The following is a 23,473-nucleotide window of genomic DNA, read 5'->3' on the forward strand; positions in this document are numbered from 1 at the left end:
TTTGAGACCATTTTTAAGTAATACGCTCTGAAAGGGAGAGAGAGAGAACGCGTTATAAAGGTCACATTTGGTCCCTGTTTTCATGTAAGGAGGGGAGAATTTTCTATTAACACAACTGCGCTATTTCTGCCATTTTGTGTTTTTAATACCACACTATGATTAACTGGAGACGAGAAGTGCAGCACTGTATGACTGGCTGGAGATGGAGAAAGGGGCGTTTTCTGTCTTTTATTACTTTTCCATTAATAGACTACATTACTTCCACCATCTTAGATTTTTCAATAACACATTATGAATGGCTGGGAATGTGAAGTACTGAATTGTATGATTGATTGGAGGTAGTGGGAGGAAGACACCGTTTTTAATTTTCCACAAATTCTGTTGGCTATGTCCGGCATCTTGGATTCTTTAACACTGTATTATGATTGGCTACAGACAAGGAGTTGCAGTTGAGGGAAAGGGTCGTGGAATCACACTGATAAGGATGATGTCACTGATAACAGTGATGACGTCACTGGTGTGGATGACGACGATTTTTGTAGTCTGTCAGTGACCTATGTGACATGACATTGCAAATGTAAATAAACTGTGTGTCCTCGGAGTCTTTTGCGGCGGCATGACTGGATAACATATTCTCGATTTTCGAGCCGCGTCAGATCCAGTAGAATTCTCGAGCTTTCGACAGCTAGCTCCACCTTCATAGTTAGGAGTGAAATCACTGACAGCCGGGACTGGCACTATTTACTGCAGTCAGTAGTTCTACATTTGATAATGGCGGAGCTAGTCATCGATAGCTTGAGAATTTTACTGGGATTGAAGCGGCCTGAAAACCGAGAAGATGTTATCCAATAAACAAACTGTTCCAGAACCCCCAAACCCATACTACCACTTGGTGGTTTGTGTTCAGGGGAGCTAAGGCAGTATTATGTTGATACTTTGTATACACCATTTTAAATATTTCCTGTGATATATTTTCGTGCTTACGTGTGATGACACTATTTCACTTGTTGGTGTAGTAGCCTTTCATTAGACTGTGTTACCTCTGAGACAAGTAAATTCGATTACACCTAAAAGTAAAGGTGTATTGTCTTTCGTAGTTGTGAATCATAGTTCGCCACACACCGTCAAAAGTAGATGAAATGAATCTCAGCGAATGTGATGTATGTCAAATAAAATTGTAGGACCCACTTGTGGGAACAAGCATAAAGAATGTTAGGACGTATAGTTGGGTACAGGGTGAAAAGTATCTAAACCGACAAACTCTGGGAGGTAGTGGGGACTTCAAAACAAATATTTTTCCCGAATGTCATTTTTCCCTATGAGGATTATTTAAACCGGTCGAGGCCCTATTACGCTCTTCAGTTGTTAAAGGCCGTATTACGCTCCTCAGTTGAAGGCAACTGCTGTCCACCAGTGTGGTAGTACATTGTCTCTGTTTACTAATGCAGCGATACACCTGGAGTACACTGATATGGTTGGTGCGTACTACCTAGCGCACTACAACGGGCGAGCTGCACAGTGGGTTTATCAGCAACAATATCCTAATCGTCGTATCCCGCGTCATACGACCTTTGCTGCTGTGTTCCAAGGTCTTCGTGAGACCGGGTCATTTAGCAGATTACCTGGACAGAGAAGCCGTCGCACGGTAAGAACGCTGAGGTTTGAGGAAGCTGTCTTGCAGCATGTGGAGCGGGATCCTTCGATCAGCACTCGTGCAATTGCACGTCACATGCGGACGAATCAAACGAATGTAAGAACAGTCCTTCGAGAGCAATTGTTACGTCCATTTCACTTACAGCGTGTCCACAACCTGGAACCAGTTGATTATCCACCCAGAGCACAGTTTTCGCAGTGGTACCTGGAACAGTGTGAAATGCATCCTACATTTCCATCCTCTGTGTTGTTTACCGATGAAGCAACGTTCGGGCGTGATGGAGTCTTCAACACACACAATTCACATGTCTGGAGTGAGGATAGCCCACATGCCACAGTTACTAGCGCTCATCAAGTGTGGTTCTTCGTTAATGTGTGCGTCGGTGTTGTTGGGGACTGTCTAATTAGGCCGTATCTGCTACCTAGGTCATTAAATGGCAAGCACTATTACAATTTTCTCGCCAGAGCATTGCCAGAATCCCTGGAAGACGTCCCGCTCCCTACAAGACAACGCATGTGGTTCCAACATGACGGGGCGCAGGCCCATTTCAGTCGTCGTGTGCATCGATTCCTTGACCGACGGTTCCCAGAAACGTGGATTGGCAGAGGTGGTCCTGTACCATGGCCTGCTCGATCCCCAGATATGTCCCCTCTGGACTTTTTTGTGTGGGGAGAGATGCGAAAACTTGTTTACGCAACTCCTGTTGCATCAGAAGAGGAACTGGTTGCCCGGATAGTAGCAGCAACAGGAACAATTCAGGATACTCCTGGGGTTTTTGCCCGTGTCAGACAGAATATGATCCGACAGTGTAACCTTTGTTTACGTGTCAATGGAGGCATTTCTGAAAATCTACTGTAATTGAAATTCGGTTGTGTTAATGTGTTGTCTCTTGGTCATAAAAAATGGAAAAGTGTTTGTTGGTTTAATTAATGTGCCGCCAGAGAAATCTTCCTCTACCGGTTTAAATACTCTTCATAGGAAAAAATGACATTAGGGAAAAATATTTGTTTTGATGTCCCCTACAGCCTCCCAGAGTTTGTCGATTTAATACTTTTCACCCTGTATAGTGTTGGGAGTATTCTCGACACAATGATATTGATATCTTGCATCGAACTCCAAGCCGTTGAAGCTCTCTGGAAACTGGAAAATGTACATTTTACATATACAGCTACAGAATTGCTGCACCAAGGCTCTTTCTGTTGCAATGAGCTACTCCTGCGACGCTCAGCAAAAAGTCTTCATGCAGAGAGAAGCAAGAGTCAGCCTTAAGTCGAGACACCGTTTTACAAGAACGTGTATTTGGAACAAAGAACCCTTACCTGCAAGCTGTCGAAGCATAAGAAGCATCTGAAGTGTAATGCTGGGAAATATTAAAGCTCCAGCTGGGCTCCTGTGGAAGACGACCAAACTAGCCATCGGCACTCGATGGCGACATCCGCCCGCTGCATTACGCCTGCTGTAACCAGTAGTCTCTCCCAGGTTGGGATGGTGCTGATGAAGAAGTACTGGCCAAAACTCTCTCATAAATATTCCTTCCTTAGGTGTTCTCAGATGCTCACTGCCGTCCTCTGTACAAGACCATTTTGTTGTCTGTACGTGACGCCAAACACCATCGTCTTCATCAGCTGTTAACTTTGAAGCGAAGACTACTACAAAGCAAGAAGACATATCCAATCACGTATCTGTCCAGAAGATGCACAGCCGCCTGAGCTGGTGGCTGTACACAGACAAGTTGACACCTTCACACCACAGAGTGACCGGCCAAGTTACTGTGTTCTGCTGGTGACCATCTGCCTGGTGGGCTGCAAGTTCAATCCTAGGATGGGGGCTGCCTGGCCACTCTGTTGGTATACACCAGCTCCTGCAGGCTTTCGTTGTTACTACCCTGTCAGGCATACACCTTCGACTTTGGCTATGCTGGTTACTACAGCATCAACAGCATCCTCGCTGGTGTGGTTCACAGTGACCCAGGCGTAGTCAGGCTGTGAAAAGCTGAGCCTGACACACATTGGCAACAATTTCACTCACGCCAACGCCCATCGCTGCTAACACGTGCTGTGTCAGCCAGCAGTGGCTGACGTTGCCACCTGGCATGCAGACAGCCATCTGCATCATCGAATGGCTATAGTTTTCATTCTGTTGCAGTCATGTCTCTGTATAAAATCGTATAAATCAATTTTGTAAATAGGTATGGTTCAAATGGCTCTGAGCACTATGGGACTTAACTTCTGAGGTCATCAGTCCCCTAGAACGTATTACTACTTAAACCTAACTAACCTAAGGACATCACACACATTCATGCCCGAGGCAGGATTCGAACCTGCGACCGTAGTGGTCGCGCGGTTCCAGAATGAAGTGCCTAGAGCCGCTCGGCCACCCCAGCCGGCAAGCAGGTATGTTTTATTAATGGTGACTGGACAAATGGCTGCAGTCGCCATCACATCTTACAACTCATGTCGGTACCAGGAAGCAGCATCTTTTGCATACACATGAATGGCGGATTCCTACTGGTGTAATCAACCATTAGTTCTAACAGGACTTTTAGGTATCTGTGGCGCTTTGTTGCTTGAAAATTTTCGGTGCACGAAATGTACAGATTTTAGTTCGCAGCACAAATTGTAACTTTTCTAAAGTTCTTTCTTTGGACCCTCAGCCTCTGGGCTCTAGTGGGTGGTGGGGGGGCGCGGAGGGGGGAGGGAGGAGTGGGGGGGGGGGCAGTAGAGACCTGATCGGCTGATGTGCTAATCAAGGTAGCCACTGGGCACTGTTGTTGACATATCAAAATCCTCCAGACAGACGGGGTTTGTCAGTCTATGCTGAGTGCATAGAACAACTAACGTCGCAGCACCGTGTGACTTGGAGTGAAGTAACGTTTTCTAGCTCACAGCACTCTCATGCTAGCGAGAAACTCACATGCCGCAAGTTTAACCAGGCCTAGCAAACTGTGCTTGGGCAGAGCGAGACAGGATAAGCTGACAGGACAAGTATGTGACAAATCTACTCGTTCCCCCCTGTAGGACTACGTCAGAAGTGTATCTCATAGGGTATAAATAATCGAGGTTACAGGCTCAAAGCATTTAGTTGTGCCGCCATTCTGTCTGCGTCTTGCGTGAGGTACACAAGTGTTGGTGATGTTGGTCTGCTGGCTGCTTGCCCGCTGATTAACTCGCCATTTTCTGGCCGGAGGCTCGCCACACTCGCGTTGTGGCAGCTGCGGGTCCTGAGAAACTTCACCATTGCGTGGAGCTGGTGCCAGGTCATCCACTGCCCTCTGAGGGACTTTGGCTGGCGGACTGCTATATGTCTGTGATTTAGCTGGGGCGGAGGGAGGGAGTGGGGGGAGGAGGCGATCATGCCTGCCTGCTAGCCAGATAGCCATCATTAGCCACCGTCCTGATTTATTAATGGGAGGTGAGCAGGACGCAGATGCTCGGCATCGGGACTTATAGTGTTGGCTATCACACCCACGGGCACAACATTGGGACAACAGGTATGCGCGGGGGTGCCTAGCCAGAGGGCGTGGACGGGATGTGCTCGTCCTTCACTAAGTGGCGAACCACGCAGTGCCGCAGCAGCAGTCGCCAGCGACCCAGGATATCGGACATCACCAGCGTGATAGATTCATCAGCGAATTCTGCAGTCGGCTGCATTTGCACGCAAATAGTACGGCCCAGGGACTGGTCGGAATGCTGTGTAAGGCTGCTTGAATAAACACTTGTCAATACTACTACTGTTTAACTGCACTCACCGGCGTGGATCTGCCCTGTCCCTCACGAATTCTCTCGTCCTTCCTGAAGAATAGCAACCAGGAATAGGCCGTGTCAGTATGATATGAATATTCCGATATAAACCCACCAGCACCGAAACAGAATCATGTCTGTATAGGAATACCTAAAAGATACCACCACTCTGAGCAGATGTCGCGTGACATGTGAAATCCTTTGATACTAGTGGGATGCTGGACAATACTGCCAAGACTCCAAAGTGCGCCGGATCGCGAATGTAATATAAAGGTATTTCATTAAACGTTAAGTTCAATTTCGATAAAAATTTGGTTGACAGTAAAGATACACGTTTGAAAGTGCATAAATGCCGTCTCTTTGAGTAATAATTTCAATATTTGTGTGTATCTAGAGACTGATCGTTAACTTCTGTACTTCATTATTGACTTGCAGATTAAAGGAATACAAAACTATAAATTCTAATTGGAGGGAGCCCAATACTTGGAACTGTTGTCACTCGGATTCGAACATGCGACATGGGACGCAATACCAAGGGATGGAGTGGGAGGGGTCCTGGCACTCAATTACATCTCTATACGAACTTATCAAACGTTAACATTATCTCTTGGGAAATTATAAATGCATGATGAGAAGAAATGTGATAATACACTAGGTTTATTGGGATAGGAACTCGCACAGGTATCTAATATCGTAATAAATGTCTGCTTTGGGGCTGGAATAAAGCCGCTAAGTAGAAGAAATGAAACAGTTTCGAAAATGCAATAAAATGTTGCTATTATGGCATTCAGTACTAAGAATAGTTCGATATAGAGCTTCAAACTGATCTACTCTGTGCAAGCTTCTTCATCACTGCACAATAATTGCAATTTACAGCCGTTTTAATATGTTTGTTATAGTGAAACCTTCGTTTCCCGCTACAAAACCGGTATACAAAAACTGCATAAGGTGACGTCAAGGGTTTCGTAGCAGATGCATATAACTAAAAAGTAGTTCTACTTTGATATGGACTAAGCGGCCGAAAGTCACAGAAAGCGTTATCCCCCGCGTACGATGCCTGAATATTGTGGTGGGATGCGGCGTATAGTGCAAATGCTTAGGTATTATATTTGAGCTGTCTAGTACAGACTGCTATGTCATGAACTTGGCAACATTTGGCAAATTAGTCGACTTTGAACGTGGAATGGTAGTTGGTGCTAAACGCTTGAGTCACAAGATATCAAAGATTACATCACAGTTCGGATATCAGAGGTCAACAGTGGCTTGGGAAATCTTCACTATCGCTGAGACGATTTTTCCGGACCGCATGGGATGGCCACTAGCGTTTGACGTATGGCTGCGTCTGCAAAACCATATGCATGCCTGAATGGTCACCATGAGTCAGACAGCCGTCAGTTTAAGTATGGAGCGTCAAAAACCGTTCTACAACGAAACTTCCTGGCGGATTGCGACTGTGTCCTGGATCGAGACTCGAAATCGGAACCTCTGCCTTCCGTGTTCAAGTGCACTATCAGCCGAGCTACCGAAGCGTGACTCATGATCCGTCCTCAACAGTTTTACTTCCGCCAGTTTCTCGTTTGCTCCAACCGAAACTTACAGAAGTTCTTCTACAAAACTTGCAAGAAAGGATACTGCAAAGGCACAGCGTAGCCACAGCCTGGTGCAGTTCCACAATGGAATCATCGCTCTACAGCGGAGTGTGCGCTGATGTGAAACTTTCTGGCAGAGAAAAGGTGTGTATAGAAAGGTAACAAATTAGAAAACCGGGTGTGCTCCCTGCCGCCGTTGGATAACCAGCTGCAGCAGCAAGTCATATACTCTTAGCTCACTTATTTGTTACATAGTTTAATTCTTAATTTCTTTGCGTGTTTTGAGTACTTGCATTGTTTAATTCATAAATTTCGGGCGTATTATAGTATTTGAGAGTTGTAGCATCGCGCTTTAGTACCTGAATAGTGTAAATTCACGTAGTCTCATTCTGCCGCCGAGCAGTGTGACAGCAGTGCGCAAGTAGCAGCATTACTGCATTTACTAGGCAATCTTGTATTTTAGTAACCGTTTAAGTTTTGGCCGGCCGAAGTGGCCGTGCGGTTAAAGGCGCTGCAGTCTGGAACCGCAAGACCGCTACGGTCACAGGTTCGAATCCTGCCTCAGGCATGGATGTTTGTGATGTCCTTAGGTTAGTTAGGTTTAACTAGTTCTAAGTTCTAGGGGACTAATGACCTCAGCAGTTGAGTCCCATAGTGCTCAGAGCCATTTGAACCATTTTTAAATTTTGTGTCGAATTATTTGTGCTCTCTGTAGATTAGTTCATACGTTCTTTGCACAACAGTATTTAGCATGCTCAGAGCCATTTGAACCATTTTTAAATTTTGTGTCGAATTGTTTGTGCTCTCTGTAGATTAGTTCATACGTTCTTTGCACAACAGTATTTAGCATGGATAGGGACTGCGACTGCTGTGTTTGGATGCAGTTTGAGTTGGCATCCATTCGCTCCCAGCTTCAGGCAGTGTTGGCTTCGGTCACACAGCTTGAGGCTGTTGCCAATGGGCATCACTGTGGGAGTCCGAATGGGGGTTTTTCGGGGACGGCCAGCTCGACCCACGCACCCCCCGATCGGACTACGGCTGTGGCTGCCCGGGATACTGCCCACATTGAGGCTGACCCCTCACCTGTGGTAGAGTGGGAGGTCGTCTCGCGGTGTGGCAGGGGGCGGAAGACATTCCGGAGGATTGAACGGAAGGCCTCTCCAGTTTGTCTGACGGACCGGTTTCAGGCTCTGTCTCCGGCTGATACTGATCTTCGGCCGGACATGGCTGCTTGTCCTGTTCCAGAGGTTGCCCCTCAGTCTGCAAGATCCGAGCGGTCGCAGAGGGTGGGCTTACTGGTAGTTGGGAGCTGCAACGTCAGGCGCGTAATGGGGCCCCTTAGGGATATGGCAGCAAGAGAGGGGAAGAAAACCAATGTGTACTCCGTGTGCATACCGGGGAGAGTCATTCCAGATGTGGAAAGGGTCCTTCCGGACATCATGGGTGCACCCATCTGCAGGTGGTCGCTCATGTCGGCACCAATGATGTGTGTCGCTATGGATCGTAGGAAATCCTCTCTGGCTTATGGCGGCTATCTGATTTGGTGAAGACTGCCAGTCTCGCTAGCGGGATGAAAGCAGAGTTCACCATCTACAGCATCGTCGACAGGACTGACTGCGGACCTGTGGTACAGAGCCGAGTGGAGTGTCTGAATCAGAGGCTGAGACGGTTCTGCGACCGTGTCGGCTGCAGATTCCTCAACTTGCGCCATAGGGTGGTGGTGTTTCGGGTTCCGTTGGATAAGTCACGAGTCAACTACACACAGCAGGCGGCTACACGGGTAGCAGGGGTTGTGTGCCGTGGACTGGGCGGTTCTTTAGGTTAGATGGCCTCGGGCAAGTACAGAAAGGGCACCAGCCTCAAAGGGGGCGGGGCAAAGTCAGGACATGTGGGGACCAAGCAGCAATCGGTATTGTAATTCTAAACTGTCGAAGCTGCGTTGGTAAAGTACTTGAACTTCAAACGCTGATAGAAATCACCGAAGCTGAAATCGTTATAGGTACGGAAAGCTGGCTGAAGCCACAGATAAATTCTGCCGAAATTTTTACAAAGGCACAGATGGTGTTTAGAAAGGATAGATTGCATACAACCGGTGTGGAATGTTTGTTGCTGTTAGTAGTAGTTTATCCTGTAGTGCAGTAGAAGTGGATACTTGCTGTGAATTATTATGGGTGGAGATTACACTCAACAACCGTGCTAGGTTAATAATTGGCTCCTTTTACCGACCTCCCGACTCAGCAGCATTAGTGGCAGAACAACTGAGAGAAAACCTGGAATACATTTCACATAAATTTTGTCAGCATGTTATAGTCTTAGGTGGAGGTTTATATTTACCAGATATAGACTGGGACACTCAGATGTTTAGGACGAGTGGTAGGACAGTGCATCGAGTGACATTATACTGAGTTCACCATCCGAAAATTACCTAGAGCAATTAAACAGAGAACCAACTAGTGGAGATAACATCTTGGACCTACTGATAACAAACAGACCCGAACTTTCCCACTCTGTGAGCACAGAACAGGGAATCAGTGATCATAAGGCCGTTGCAGCATCCCTGAATATGGAAGTAAATAGGAATATAAAAAAAGGGAGGAACGTTTATCTGTTTAGCAAGAGTAATAGAAGGCAGATTTCAGACTACCTAACAGATCTAAAGGAAAATTTATGTTCCGACACTGGCAATGTTGAGTGTTTATGGAAAAAGTTAAAGGCAATCATAAAATGCGTTTTAGACAGGTACATGCCGAGTAAAACTGTGAGGGACGGGAAAAACCCACCGTGGTTCAACAACAAAGTTAGGAAACTACTGCGAAAGCAAAGAGAGCTTCACTGCAAATTTAAACGCAGCCAAAACCTCTCAGACAAACAGAAGAGAAACGATATCAAAGTTAGCGTAAGGACGGCTATGCGTGAGGCGTTCAGTGAATTCGAAAGTAAGATTCTATGTACCGACTTGACAGAAAATCCTAGGAAGTTCTGGTCTTACGTTAAATCAGTAAGTGGATCGAAACAGCATATCCAGACACTCTGGGATGATGATGGCACTGAAACAGAGGACGACAAGCGTAAAGCTGAAATACTAAACACCTTTTTCCAAAGCTGTTTCACAGAGGATGACCGCACTGCAGTTCCGTCTCTAAATCCTCGCACAAACGAAAACATGGCTGACATCGAAATAAGTGTCCAACGAATAGAAAAGCAACTGAGATCACTCAACAGAGGAAAGTCCACTGGACCTGACGGGATACCAATTCGATTCTACACAGAGTACGCGAAAGAACTTGCCCCCCTTCTAACAGGCTTGTACCGCAAGTCTCCTGAGGAACGGAAGGTTCCAAATGATCGGAAAGGGCACAGGTAGTCCCAGTCTTCAAGAAAGGTCGTCGAGCAGATACGCAAAACTATAGGCCTATTTCTCTGACATCGATCTGTTGTAGGATTTTAGAACATGTTTTTTTGCTCGCGTATCATGTCATTTCAGGAAACCCAGAATCTACTCTGTAGGAATCAACATGGATTCCGGAAACAGCGATCGTGTGAGACCCAACTCGCTTTATTTGTTCGTGAGACCCAGAAAATATTCAATACAGGCTCCCAGGTAGATGCCATTTTCCTTGACTTCCGGAAGGCGTTCGATACAGTTCCGCACTGTCACCTGCTAAACAAAGTAAGAGTGTAATGGTTCAAATGGCTCTGAGCACTATGGGACTCAACTGCTGAGGTCATTAGTCCCCTAGAACTTAGAACTAGTTAAACGTAACTAACCTAAGGACATCACAAACATCCATGCCCGAGGCAGCATTCGAACCTGCGACCGTAGCGGTCTTGCGGTTCCAGACTGCAGCGCCTTTAACGGCACGGCCACGTCGGCCGGCAAGTAAGAGTCTACGGAACATCAGACCAGCTGTGTGGCTAGATTGAAGAGCTTTTAGCAAACAGAACACAGCATGTTGTTCTCAATGGAGAGACGTCTACAGACGTTAAAGTAACCTCTGGCGTTCCACAGGAGAGTGTTGTGGGAAAATTGCTTTTCATAATATATGTAAATGACCTAGTAGATAGGGTCGGAAGTTCCATGCGGCTTTTCGCGGATGATGCTGTAGTATACAGAGAAGTTGCAGCATTAGAAAATTGCAGCGAAATGCAGGAAGATCTGCAGCGGATAGGCACTTGGTGCAAGGAGTGGCAACTGACCCTTAACATAGACAGTATTGACAACACATAGAAAGAAGGATCCTTTACTGTATGATTATACGATAGTGGAACAAAAACTGGTAGCAGTTACTTCTGTAAAATATCTGGGAGTATGCGTACGGAACGATCTGAAGTGGAATGATCGTATAAAATTAATTGTTGATAAGGCGGGTGTTAGGTTGAGATTCATTGGGAGAGTTCTTAGAAAATGTAGTCCATCAACAAAGGAGGTGGCTTACAATACACTCGTTCGACCTATACTTGAGTATGGCTCATTAGTGTGGGATCCGTACCAGGTCGGGTTGACGGAGGAGATAGAGAAGATCCAAAGAAGAGCGGCGCGTTTCGTCACAGGGTTATTTGGTAAGCGTGATAGCGTTACGGAGATGTTTAGCAAGCTCAAGTGGTAGTCTCTGCAAGAGAGGCGCTCTGCATCGCGGTGTAGCTTGCTGTCCAGGTTTCGAGAGGGTGCGTTTCTGGATGAGGTATCGAATATATTGCTTCCCGCTACTTATATCTTCCGAGGAGATCACGAATGTAAAATTAGAGAGATTCGAGCGCGCACGGAGGCTTTCCGGCAGTCGTTCTTCCCGCAACCATACGCGACTGGAACAGGAAAGGGAGGTAATGACAGTGGCACGTTAAGTGCCCTCCGCCACACACCTTTGTGTGGCTTGCGGAGTATAAATGTAGATGTAGATGCAGATGTAGTGGAGGAAGTAAAGCTGTGAGGACGGGTCGTCTGTCGTGCTTGGGAAGCTCAGGCCGTGGCGCCCTTGGTTGCGAAAGACAAAAGCCCCGAGTCCGAATATCGCTTCGGCACAGGAAGTTTCATATCAGCGCAAATTCCACGGCAGAGTGAAAATTACATTTTTCAAACACCCCTCAGGCTGTGGCTAAGACATGTCTCCGCAATATCCGTTCTTCCAGGAGTACTAGTCCAGAAAGTTTCGTAGAAAAACTTCAGTGAAGTTTGTAAGTTAGGAAGGGTCGTGACTCGTGTTTGGTTACCACAGTTGGAAGAGCATTTGTCGACGAAAGGCAAAAGTCCTGATTTCGAGTTTCGGCCTGGCACTCAGTTTTGATCTGCCAGGAAGTTTCACGTGAGCGCACATTCCGCTGCAGAGTGAAAATCTCGTTCATTTACGTATACAAATACGCCACATGGGCTTCTGCAGCTGAGGAAGTAATGGTATCACAAGGACTTCCTATGACTGTATGAGGCGTTGCGGCTAGGGCGCGATCGCCAATTTGTTTATTAAAGCTTTCTTGTATGAATGTATGTGGGTTCCAGCGCGAGCAGTCGGAATCTTATACGATCTGCAACGGGCCAGCTGCGTCCTGCAGACGTGAGTCATGACCATATGGCGTGACTGCAGCGTGTGAAAGTAGAGGAGAGGCGCTTACAGAGTAGTTACATTCTCTGGAACTATAAAAATTAATAACTGATCTAGAAACAGCCGGAGGAACTTCATATTAGGTATTCTGTTGTGTAAAGGAACAATCTGTCAAAATCTGAAATCAATTAAGAACTTGCAAGTGTTCCAGCTTTGTATCGTGGGAACGAATCCATCAGTGGCTCCCCTACTAGCGGATGACGGATGTCCAAGCACGTTTGAATATGTAAGAGACAGCCAGAACGTTCGCGACTATATAGTTAAATTCCAGACGTAAAGTACAGTTTAAAGTTTATTTCATTTTATTTATTTAACAAGAGAGTTTTGAGTTGCTTATTTTAATGACGTCAGTGAGCTGAGAGCAGTGATTGGTTCTTGCTAGATTTTGGCGCGAGCCGCGCCCTGAAAGTCAGTTCTGATTGGCCGTAATTCTGTACAGCCAATAGGAAGTGAGACGGTTTGCCACCTAACGCATAAGATAGAAGTGCTTGTAGAGGCAGAGAGAGAAGAAGGAGGTGGTGGACTATAGAGATGGGAACACTGAAACACGTAACTGTTTTGAAACAAATGAAACAGTACAATGTAATATTTCGACATGCAGTTTCGAAACAGTGAAACAGTTTGTGTTTTGTAATCTAATAAACCTACACATTTTATCATCTTGAATGTCTACTATATAAGTATGTCCATATAAACACAAATGAGGTGCGAGAGCGCTAATCATGTCGCAGAAAGTATGAAACTATCACTTCGGCGTCTTGGCAGTTTCGTATTTCCTGCAGCAAATGCGCTGCTCTCGTGTGTGACTTTCATACTTTACAACTGACTGAGGACAGCCATAGCTGAAGACAAAAGAACCACCACGAACGGAACCGGAGGTGGCAGCAAACTGCAGAAACAACGGATATGCTACTGGGATTCCCACATTCCGCTAGTATGGGTAATATACCCATCCTGCTAATTTCCATACACACGAAGGGAATCATTGTGGAGAATAGGCACATTGACTATGGACTCACAAATAACGCGCAAATAATTCGAATAAATAACCGTTACTATAAATTCACCATGCTTCCCAGCCCTTCCCGTTCACCACTACACTATAAGTGATATGTCAAACAGATTGCTTGCAATTGTACCTATATCAAATTTATGAATATGTCTAATAACTGTCACTCTACGCCTTTTTTTATTCAAAATGTTGTAGGCTTACTTGCGTTTCTTAATATGATTACTGTACATGAACAGAGAAGCGTATGTTATAAAAAGTGTAATTTAACTGAATGATTTTCACATATTTATTACTTTGAATGTGAATAGTATGCGTTGTTTTATTGTTTGTTTAGTGTTTATAAAACAGATGTTACGCCATTTCGGAATAGGACAGTCAGCTAGAAACGAAGCTTTATTTTCGGATATCTCAAGTTTCATGCAATTGCTTGTCACAAAGATTTCGACACTCTTGAAAGTGGTTCAAGGAGTCGTATGTTGTGTTTCAGTACCTGTGCAGAACCCGAATCTCGTCAGACACCGAGCGGAATGAACATCACTGTTTCGATACAATTAGTCCGTTCCAAGCACAGGTGGACTGAAACATCCTTATTTTGAAACAACGATACAGTTTCTGTGTCTGGCTCGAGATCGAATCTGGTCCGGTTATCCGAGACAGGGGCGGAATGAAACACCACTGTTTCGAAACAGTGAACCACAGCCGTTCCGAAACACTGAAACAGTTCCACGTATCGATACACTGTATCGAAACATAGAAACAGGGGCCAAGTCTAGTGGACTAGTTTTCGAAGGAGCCGGTTATGCTGAAAGTGTCCGAACGCATTGTGTGTAAAATGAAGTGATATTGTGACTTCTGCATTTCGGTACAGTGATAAAGGTAGCTGGTGTTTACCAATAACTATTTGTGAAATTTTAAGAGTCGAGAGATATTTTGTTCTGGAGAAAATCGCGTGTGTAAACTTTGAACTAAAAGCTTGGCGGCGCTTAGTACATTTTTTTACTGAGTATTTATGGCGAGCAAAAACTGTATTTAAAGACAACCACTGAATGCCGAGTGCAAAAGTAAATAGCAGTTTACTGACTGTGTTACTCTCGTAAATGATTTCAAAATTGGATAGGAAAAGTTCTGACTGTTTGAGTGTGACGAGGACTGTGAATAGGAACTTTAATGATTTGAACACATGTGGGCTGATGATCTTGCTTAATAGCAATTAAAAAAAATCCTAATGCAAGTTTAAAAGGACCTTCAAACTTAGAAATTTGAAGAGCAACCCATTTCCTATTTGCTCTTTAGAGTTCACAAGACTATTTTCAACTTTTTGTACTTATAGCGACCGACGTGTAGTTATGAAATCTCAGTTTCTTCAATACTGCTTTTCTGTGATCGCTTAATTGCTGCAGTCAGGAGTTACGTGTGTAGATCTGCAGCAGTATGGAGATAGGTGGACAATTTATGTAGCAGAACTGCCGTCGATGTCCGAAAGAGCGTGTTACGTCGTACGTAGGCGATTCATTACACTGTAACAACGTATTCAGCTGTCACTTCTCATTACGCTAGAGGCGCTCTGAGACAGTGATAGCTCTTTAAAAGGAACATAATTTTTAAAATTATATTGTGAGATATATCTACATCTACATCTACGTGATTACTCTGCAATTCACATTTAAGTGCTTGGCAGAGGGTTCATAGAACCTCAATCATACTATCTCTCTACCATTCCACTCCGGAACAGCGCACGGGAAAAACGAACACCTAAACCTTTCTGTTCGAGCTCTGATTTCTCTTATTTTATTTTGATGATCATTCCTACCTATGTAGGTTGGGCTCAACAAAATATTTTCGCATTCGGAAGAGAAAGTTGGTGACTGAAATTTCGTAAGTAGATCATGCCGCGACGAAAAACGTCTTTGTTTTAATGATTTCCATCGCAACTCGCGTATCATATCTGCCACACTCTCTCCCCTGTTACGTGATAATACAAAACGAGCTGCCCTTTTTTGCACCCTTTCGATGTCTCTAGTCAATCCCACCTGGTAAGGATGCCACACCGCGCAGCAATATTCTAACAGAGGACGAACGAGTCTAGTGTAAGCTGTCTCTTTAGTGGACATGTTGCATCTTCTAAGTGTCCTGCCAATGAAACGCAACCTTTGGCAATATTATCTATGTGGTCTTTCCAACTGAAGTTGTTCGCAATTTTAACACCCAGGTACTCAGTTGAACAGACAGCCTTGAGAATTGTACTATTTATCGAGTAATCGAATTCCAACAGATTTCTTTTGGAACTCATGTGGATCACCTCACACTTTTCGTTATTTAGCGTCAACTGCCACCTACCACACCATACAGCAATCTTTTCTAAATCGCTTTGCAACTGATACTGGTCTTCGGATGACCTTACTAGACGGTAAATTACAGCATCATCTGCGAACAACCTAAGAGAACTGCACAGATTGTCACCCAGGTCATTTACATAGATCAGGAACAGTAAAGGTCCCAGGACGCTTCCCTGGGGAACACCTGATATCACTTCAGTTTTTCTCGATGATTTGCCGTCAATTACTGCGACCTTCCCGACAGGGAATCACGAATCCAGTCACACAACTGAGACGATACCCCGTAGGGCAGCAGCTTGATTAGAAGTCGCTTGTGAGGAACGGTGTCAAAAGCTTTCCGGAAATCTAGAAATACGGAATCAACTTGAGATCCCCTGTCGATAGTGGCCAACATAACTTAGTTTACGTTTTTTTTTCCCACATTGCATTATCTGTGACACGGAGGAATAGTGTATGTTCTTTTTTGTAGGAAATCCTAGAGCCACCTTACTAGAGTAGCCAGTCCTTACTGCGAGGTAGTGCGCTGTCACGCCGCTGCCAACTCACCGACTACGATCATGTCGCCGTGCTCGGAGACAGTCTGGAAGGAGGGCGCCTCCCCGGAGACCTCGCAGCGGTAGCGGCCGGAGCTGCTCAGCGTCACGTCCTTCAGCTCCACCTGGCTCGCCGTCGAGTTGTTCATCTGCGAACAGGAAGAAGCCGAGCACGCTGTAGCCAGAGTCCAAACACTGTGGCAGCTGCGGCTCTGCTCTCTAGTCTATAACTTAGACTACTGGCCATTAGAACTGCTAAACCACGAATATGACGTGCTACAGACGCGAAATTTAACCGACAGGAAGAAGATGCTGAGATATGCAAATGATTAGCTTTTCAGAGCATTCACACAAAGTTGGCACCGGTGGCGGCACCTACAACGTGCTGACGTCAGGAAAGTTTCCAACCGATTTTTCATACACAAACAGGAGTTGACCGGCATTGCCTGCTGAACTGTTGTTGTGATGCCTCGTGCAAGGAGGAGAAATGCGTACCATCACGTTTCCGACTTTGATAAAGGTCAGATTGTAGCCTACCGCGATTGCTGTTTATCGTATTGCGACATTGCTGCTCGCGATGGTCGAGATACAATGACGGTTAGCAGAATATGGAATCGGTGGATTCAGGAGGGTTATACGGAACGCCGTGCTGGATCCCAACGCCCTCGTGTCACTTGCATTCGAGATAACAGGCATCTTATCCGCGTGGCTGTAGCGGATCGTGCAGCCACGGCTCGATCCCGGAGTCAACAGATGGGAACGTTTGTAAGACAACAACCATCTTCACGAACAGTTCGACGACGTTTGCAGCAGCTTGGACTATCAGCTCGGAGGCCATGGCTGCGGTTACCCTTGACGCTGCATCACAGATAGGATCGCCTGCGATGATGTACTCAAAGTCGCACCTGGGTGCACGAATGGCAAAACGTAATTTCTTTTTTCGGATGAATCCAGGCTCTGTTTACAGCATCATGATGGTCGCATCCGTGTTTGGCGACATCGCGGTGAACGCACATTGGAAGCGTGTATTCGTCATCGCCATACTGGCGTATCACCCGGCGTGATGGTAAGGGGTGCCATCGGTTACACGTCTCGGTCACCTCTTGTTCGCAATGACGGCACTCTGAACAGTGGACGTTACATTTCAGATGTGTTACGACCCGTGGCTCTACCCTTCATTCGATACCTGCGAAACCCTACATTTCAGCAGGATGATGCACGACCGCATGTTGCAGGTCCTGTACGGGGCTTTCTGGATACAGAAAATGTTCGACTGCTGCCCTGGCCAGCACATTATCCACATCTCTCACCAACTGAAAACGTCTGTTCAATGGTGGCCGAGTAACCGGTTCGTCACAATACGCCAGTCACTACTGTTGATGAACTGCGGTATAGTGTGGATGCTGCATGGGCAGTTGTACCTGTACACGCCACCAAGCTCTGTTTGACTCAATGCCCAGGTGGTTGTTGTGGATACGGATTTCTCAGGATCTACGCACCCAAATTGCGGGAAAATGTAATCACATATCAGTTCTAGTATAATATATTTGTCCAATGAATACCCGTTTATCATCTGCATTTCTTTTTGGTGTAGCAGTTTTAATGGGCAGTAGTGTACCTATCCGACATCTACACATGCTGTCCGATATCGTGTGCAGGAGGGTACGTATTTCGGCAACAACATTTTGCCCCTTTTCCCTGCGCAAGTGGTCCACAGGAAGACGTACAGCCGGTAAACCTTTACGTAATCCCGAGCGTATGCTACCTGCGTACTGTGCACCACTGTGTATTACTGTTTAGAAGGGGCGTTCGGTAATTAACACAACATTTTTTTGTGAAAGCGGATTGGTTTTATTTAGGATTCTGCTATACCATATTATTCCCCGCTCTTTTGGCCACCACATCCTATTTTGCAGCATGATACACGTTCAATGTTAGTGCCTTACGCCTCTTTACTGAGACGCGTGTACATCTTCAAGATACCATTCCACTGATCGATGTCGGAGCCAACGAACAGCTTTCCCATTATCCACGTACTGCTTCCCGCGGAGTTCATACCTCATTGGGTCGAACAGATGGAAGTTTGAAGGTGAGTGTTTCGGGCAGTACGACAGTGAGGTTTTGTGAACTCCTCTCGGGCAAGCAGACTCGTGTGAGGCCTTGCTTTGTCATGGAGATGGAGAAGTTCTTTCACATCACCTAGAATGAGAGTGTCCGCACGTTCCAACATTGCAGGAGTCACAGATGTGTGCAGTCGGTCGACACGCTAGAGATCGGACAGTTCTGCGAGTCCTTGTTGCCATGATAACACACGCTTCGCCCAAAGATTCGCCGTGTTCTTTTTTTTCAGTGTTAGGATTCGGCAGACTTCTGCAAATGCCTATGAACATCTGAGATGCTCAGCTTCTTCCGCCAAAAGAATGTCAGTGACAGCTCACTGTTGCAAACCCACCTCCGTTACGGGCGCTATTTTGAAGGGTACTTTCAGCGCAGCCACCTATAGGAATTTTGTGAAACTATAGGGGCTGAACAACGGCCTTGCCACAATGGTAACAGCGGTTCCCGTCAGATCACCGAAGTTAAGCGCTGTTGGGCTGGGCTAGCCGAGCGCTGTTGGCAAGCGGGGTGCACTCAGCCCTTGTGAGGCAAACTCAGGAGCCACTTGATTGAGAAGTAGCGACTGCGGTCTTGGATGCTAACATATGGCCGGGAGAGCGGTGTGTTGACCACATACCCCTCCATATCCGGATCCAGTGACGCCTATAGGCTGACGATGATATGGCGGCCGGTCGGTACCGTTGGGCCTACATGTCCTGTTCGGGAGGAGTTTAGTTTAGTTTATAGGGGCTGAGAAGTGAATATTACACCATGTCGCACAACGAATTCCACATTTTTGCAACATAAATTGGCCGAGGAAATAAATGTGTTGCATTACTTGTCGAGTGTTCTCGTACAAGGAGGCGGTGTCTGTGCCTTTCTCCACTTCATACTCAAAGACGCGGAAACAATCAAACGGACTGAGGTGGTGTTTTGCACGGACATGTGTAACAAGTCTCTGTCAAATACAGGCACGTTGCGGTTCTAAAGTCTTCCACCATTTCAAAATGACGGAGAAACACTAGGTGATCATAAACCGTGTGGAAACCTGTAAGGGAGTTGCAGGTTAGGTTGTGCAGTGAAATAATTGTTAAGAGCAAAATATGTTGCGCTGCTTCTCAGTTAATTGGCATTGAAGGTAGCCAATTCAGACTTTTGCCCGTGCTAGTTCAACCACCCCGCCAGAGACCGTGTCGCCAAACGTGTTCGATTGGTTTCTTAAAACCGATCAAGAGAGCGATACAGTAACTGGACAAGGGTCTGTAACGAGGCTCGAATCCGAGTCAAAGGTTCAGCAGTCCCGTGTGCTATCACCTACACTGTACTGGTGGGCAACTTTAATTTGCGAGCGGAACGGCCTGACTGGCTAACCTAAATGCTAATTTACTCAGAAAGGGCCTAATGTATCAAATTTCTTGTTAACAATTATTTCTCAGCACAAACAACCCCGCGACACCCTTACAAATGTTCCACAGCGTTTCTGACCAATCTCTATATGACTTCACTGCAGAAGGGTCGACCAATGACATCATACCTAAGGCAGAGATGCTACATAGAGGCAATCTTTGAAAACAACTAATCATATTCGCAAACAAAAGAATGTATCATATGATAAAATTTAAAACACAGTTCACGTGATTAATTACTTAGCCACAGATTATACCGACAAGAATTGCAGGTAACGAAAATAAATAAGAACAGAAAAAGAGAAGTATACATGTCTGACATAAATTGTTATCGAGATTTATGCCAGTAAGAAAAGCACAGAGAACCTTTAAATCCAGTACAGAATGGCGAATGGTGAAGTCATAATATTATGAATCAGCGTCAACTTTTAATAATAATTGTTAAATTTAACGGTACTAGTACGCAACGGAAACTTGTAAAAAGTAGGATCTAACAAATACTGGAACTGGTACCTGGAACTGACCTATATAGGTTATTTCTACTTACCGATTACAACCATTTCACAGTTCCTTATTTAGATCGTTTTAACAAGTGTGTGCACTAAAGTGTTACAGGATTTCTACGTATGGTATTACTATCTTCATTACCATGAAAAAGAGAAAAATCTGGAAGCTGTACCTACAAAATTTATTACTTTTTCGTAGTAGTTCTGAAATCAATATCAAATTTTGTAACGCTACAGTAACATAGTCCACAGATTTACTGTGAAAATCTCCTACATCATGAACCATCGACAAATTGAAATCGGTAGCTAGAATAGACCTATATAGGACAAGAGTGAGATTTTCACTCTGCAGCGGAGTGTGCGCTGCACATAGTTTCAATCTGCAAGGAAGTTTTATATAGGTCAATTCTAACTAGACCTATATAGGTCAATTCTAGTTACCGATTCCAACTTTTCGATGGTTCATTAATTAGATCGATTTTTCAGCACGTGTATGCTCCAAAATGTCCAAAACTAGATCGTTTTTTAGCACGTGTGTGCTCTAAAATGTAGACTAATATGACTCCTGCATTTGTAATTGCTCTCTGAACTACTGCAAGAAAGGTACTGACATTGGAATCGGTAACTAGAATTGACTTACATAGAAAATCAGTTCTAGTTGCCGGTTCCAATTTTTTTTATATACCGCAGTAGTTTTAGATAGCAATTTCAAATGTAGAAATGGTATTACGTTTCAGTGCATACAGCTGTAAGAATAATTTACATATGAATCGTGGGGCGGTTGGAAACTGTAAATGGAATTTAGCTACATAGGTTAATTCTAGTTACCGATCCAATATTCTTTACTTTTCGTAGATATTCGTTTCTCATGAACTATCTTTTCTTTTAGAATTAAGTGTGTCAGTTTCTCCCCATTTTATGCTAATGTTTCGTATTTGTTGTCATTCATTTAATTTTCCCGTTTATCTGATACATTTTAGTTTGTCCCCCCCCCCCCCCAAACCCCCACCCTCCTGTGCTCCTCCCGTTAAATTCAAAAATTCAAATGGCTCTGAGCACTATGGGACTTAACATCTATGGAGGCAGAGAAAATCCCTGACCCCGCCGGGATTCGAACCCGGGAGCCCGGGCGCGGAAAACGAGAACGCTACCGCACGACCACGAGCTGCGGACAATTCAAAAATTAATATAAACTTAACGCTATTTTATAACAGTATGATTTCACCATGCGCTTTACTGTAATGGAATTTAAAAGTTCTCTCTGTCTTTCTAGTCGCATACATTACGAGAACGCTTCTTACCAGACATGAAAATTTGTTTATAAATCTTGTTCTTAATTATTTTCGTTGTCTTCAGTTCGTTTCGATATAATTCATGAATAAGCAAATAACTGCGTGAATGCAAGTTTATCGTATGCTACATTCGTTTGTTTACGAGTATGATCCGTTGCTTTCATAGACTGCCTATACGCAGCGTCTTTGCCTTAGGTATGACGTCATTGCTACAAGCCGACGAGTGGAATCGGACACTAGAATTCTTCGAAAAATTTCTACATTATCGCAGATTTAGCAGCTGAAGGACTCACATTTACGGGAATCTGTTTACCTTCTTTCTTCATTCGACGAGGTCCTTCCATCATCCACATGGTGATCCCGAACTACATCGACAAAACTTCCTAATTTAGTTAGCCGTATATTCTGTAGATATGATTAATTTAGTCTGTTAACCCAGCTACTTTCGTATCTGAGGAAACGCCTCGACAACAACGAAAAAGAATATAAATGCAATCACCAAAATATGCAATCCAAAACAAGCAGTAATTCAATACTCAAACAGAGAGTTCTTTATAAATGCTCTGACAATATTTCCCTTGACAGTTTCATTTCTTTGTGCAGTAGTGGTGATATTTCAGCAGCAAGACTTTATATGTAGGAGTAAGTTAAGAAAGTATCTGTTTTGTCTTCTTTTCTAACTACAGTTTTGTGAGGAAACATTCGAAGAAATGAAACATGACTCTTAAAACATGGTCTCGCGGCGATACAATTTAATGAGTGGTTAAGCGCTTTCTGCCGAGTGATCAGATCCACTGGGTGCTGCAGCTGTTACGTACACTTAAAGGTCAATATCTGCGCAGCAACCACTTTACAGTACAGAAGAGGAATATTAATGCGACCGTAGTGCATTGTGCCAACGCCATCTCAGAAGTCAAAATCTGGGAAAAGAATTGAACCACCTACGAAAAGACTTCTGCAAAAATAGCCACAAGCACTTCAACACTTCTTTTCCTATTTCTAGTTAGGAGCGAATATCAACCTCGATGAATTACTCAATCATGCTGCTGTTTTACCTTTTTGTGGTTCAGTGATGAGAGTTGTCTTCGGGCCCCTAACGTAAATACTACAGCTCACAAGGCGTGTGGGAGTCGATGTAAGAACACACAGTCGGGCAACGACGGGGATAATACGAGTCATGCTCACGCTAGCATTATCTCGAGAAGCAAACCGTCATAGAAGATAACGACAATGTACTTAATTATGTGGAATCACAGCTGTTAAGAGGACGTACGTTTCTAGCGTAGCGTCATAAGATAAGCAGTTGAAATTAAAAACTCGAAAAAAATTCTCAGTAAGGACAACGTACTGTAACTCGGTAGAACGCGGAATCCGACCATAGCGAGACTGAAGAAGGCGCAGCGAATGCGGGACGCAAATATTGTATTGCATCATTAGGCGATGAATTAAGCACCAGCGACGTCACAGCAGATAACATGCGTAAGTAAGCACGACGCCGCTGAGGACAAGGCAGTTTTCACGGTAAGAGAATGGCTGTTGCGTGCTCGGGCGAAATCTCTTGGAAATTTACACACCTTACACAATAAAACGGTATCAGGTTTTTCTTGGCATTGGGTAATTGTATTGTATTGTACAGTATTTATGTTACACTGGTAACCTAGTTTATAACGAAATCCTCAAACCATCATACCGCCGCTTCCACCTGCTGCTTCAG

The 23,473-nt window shown here is 44.8% G+C and overlaps 1 protein-coding gene across 1 annotated transcript in view; it reads right to left on the bottom strand.

Moving 5' to 3' along the window:
• LOC124620069 overlaps nucleotides 1-23,473 on the bottom strand; it is a 717,768-nt gene that overhangs the window by 206,513 nt on the left and 487,782 nt on the right. The window contains exon 3 of the mRNA XM_047146736.1: nucleotides 16,472-16,607. Within this exon, the coding sequence (XP_047002692.1) occupies nucleotides 16,472-16,607 (136 nt within the window). The remainder of the gene's footprint in view (nucleotides 1-16,471; nucleotides 16,608-23,473) is intronic.

This window comes from Schistocerca americana, chromosome 6 (assembly GCF_021461395.2).
Source record: "Schistocerca americana isolate TAMUIC-IGC-003095 chromosome 6, iqSchAmer2.1, whole genome shotgun sequence".
In the NCBI taxonomy this organism is placed as follows: domain Eukaryota; kingdom Metazoa; phylum Arthropoda; class Insecta; order Orthoptera; family Acrididae; genus Schistocerca; species Schistocerca americana.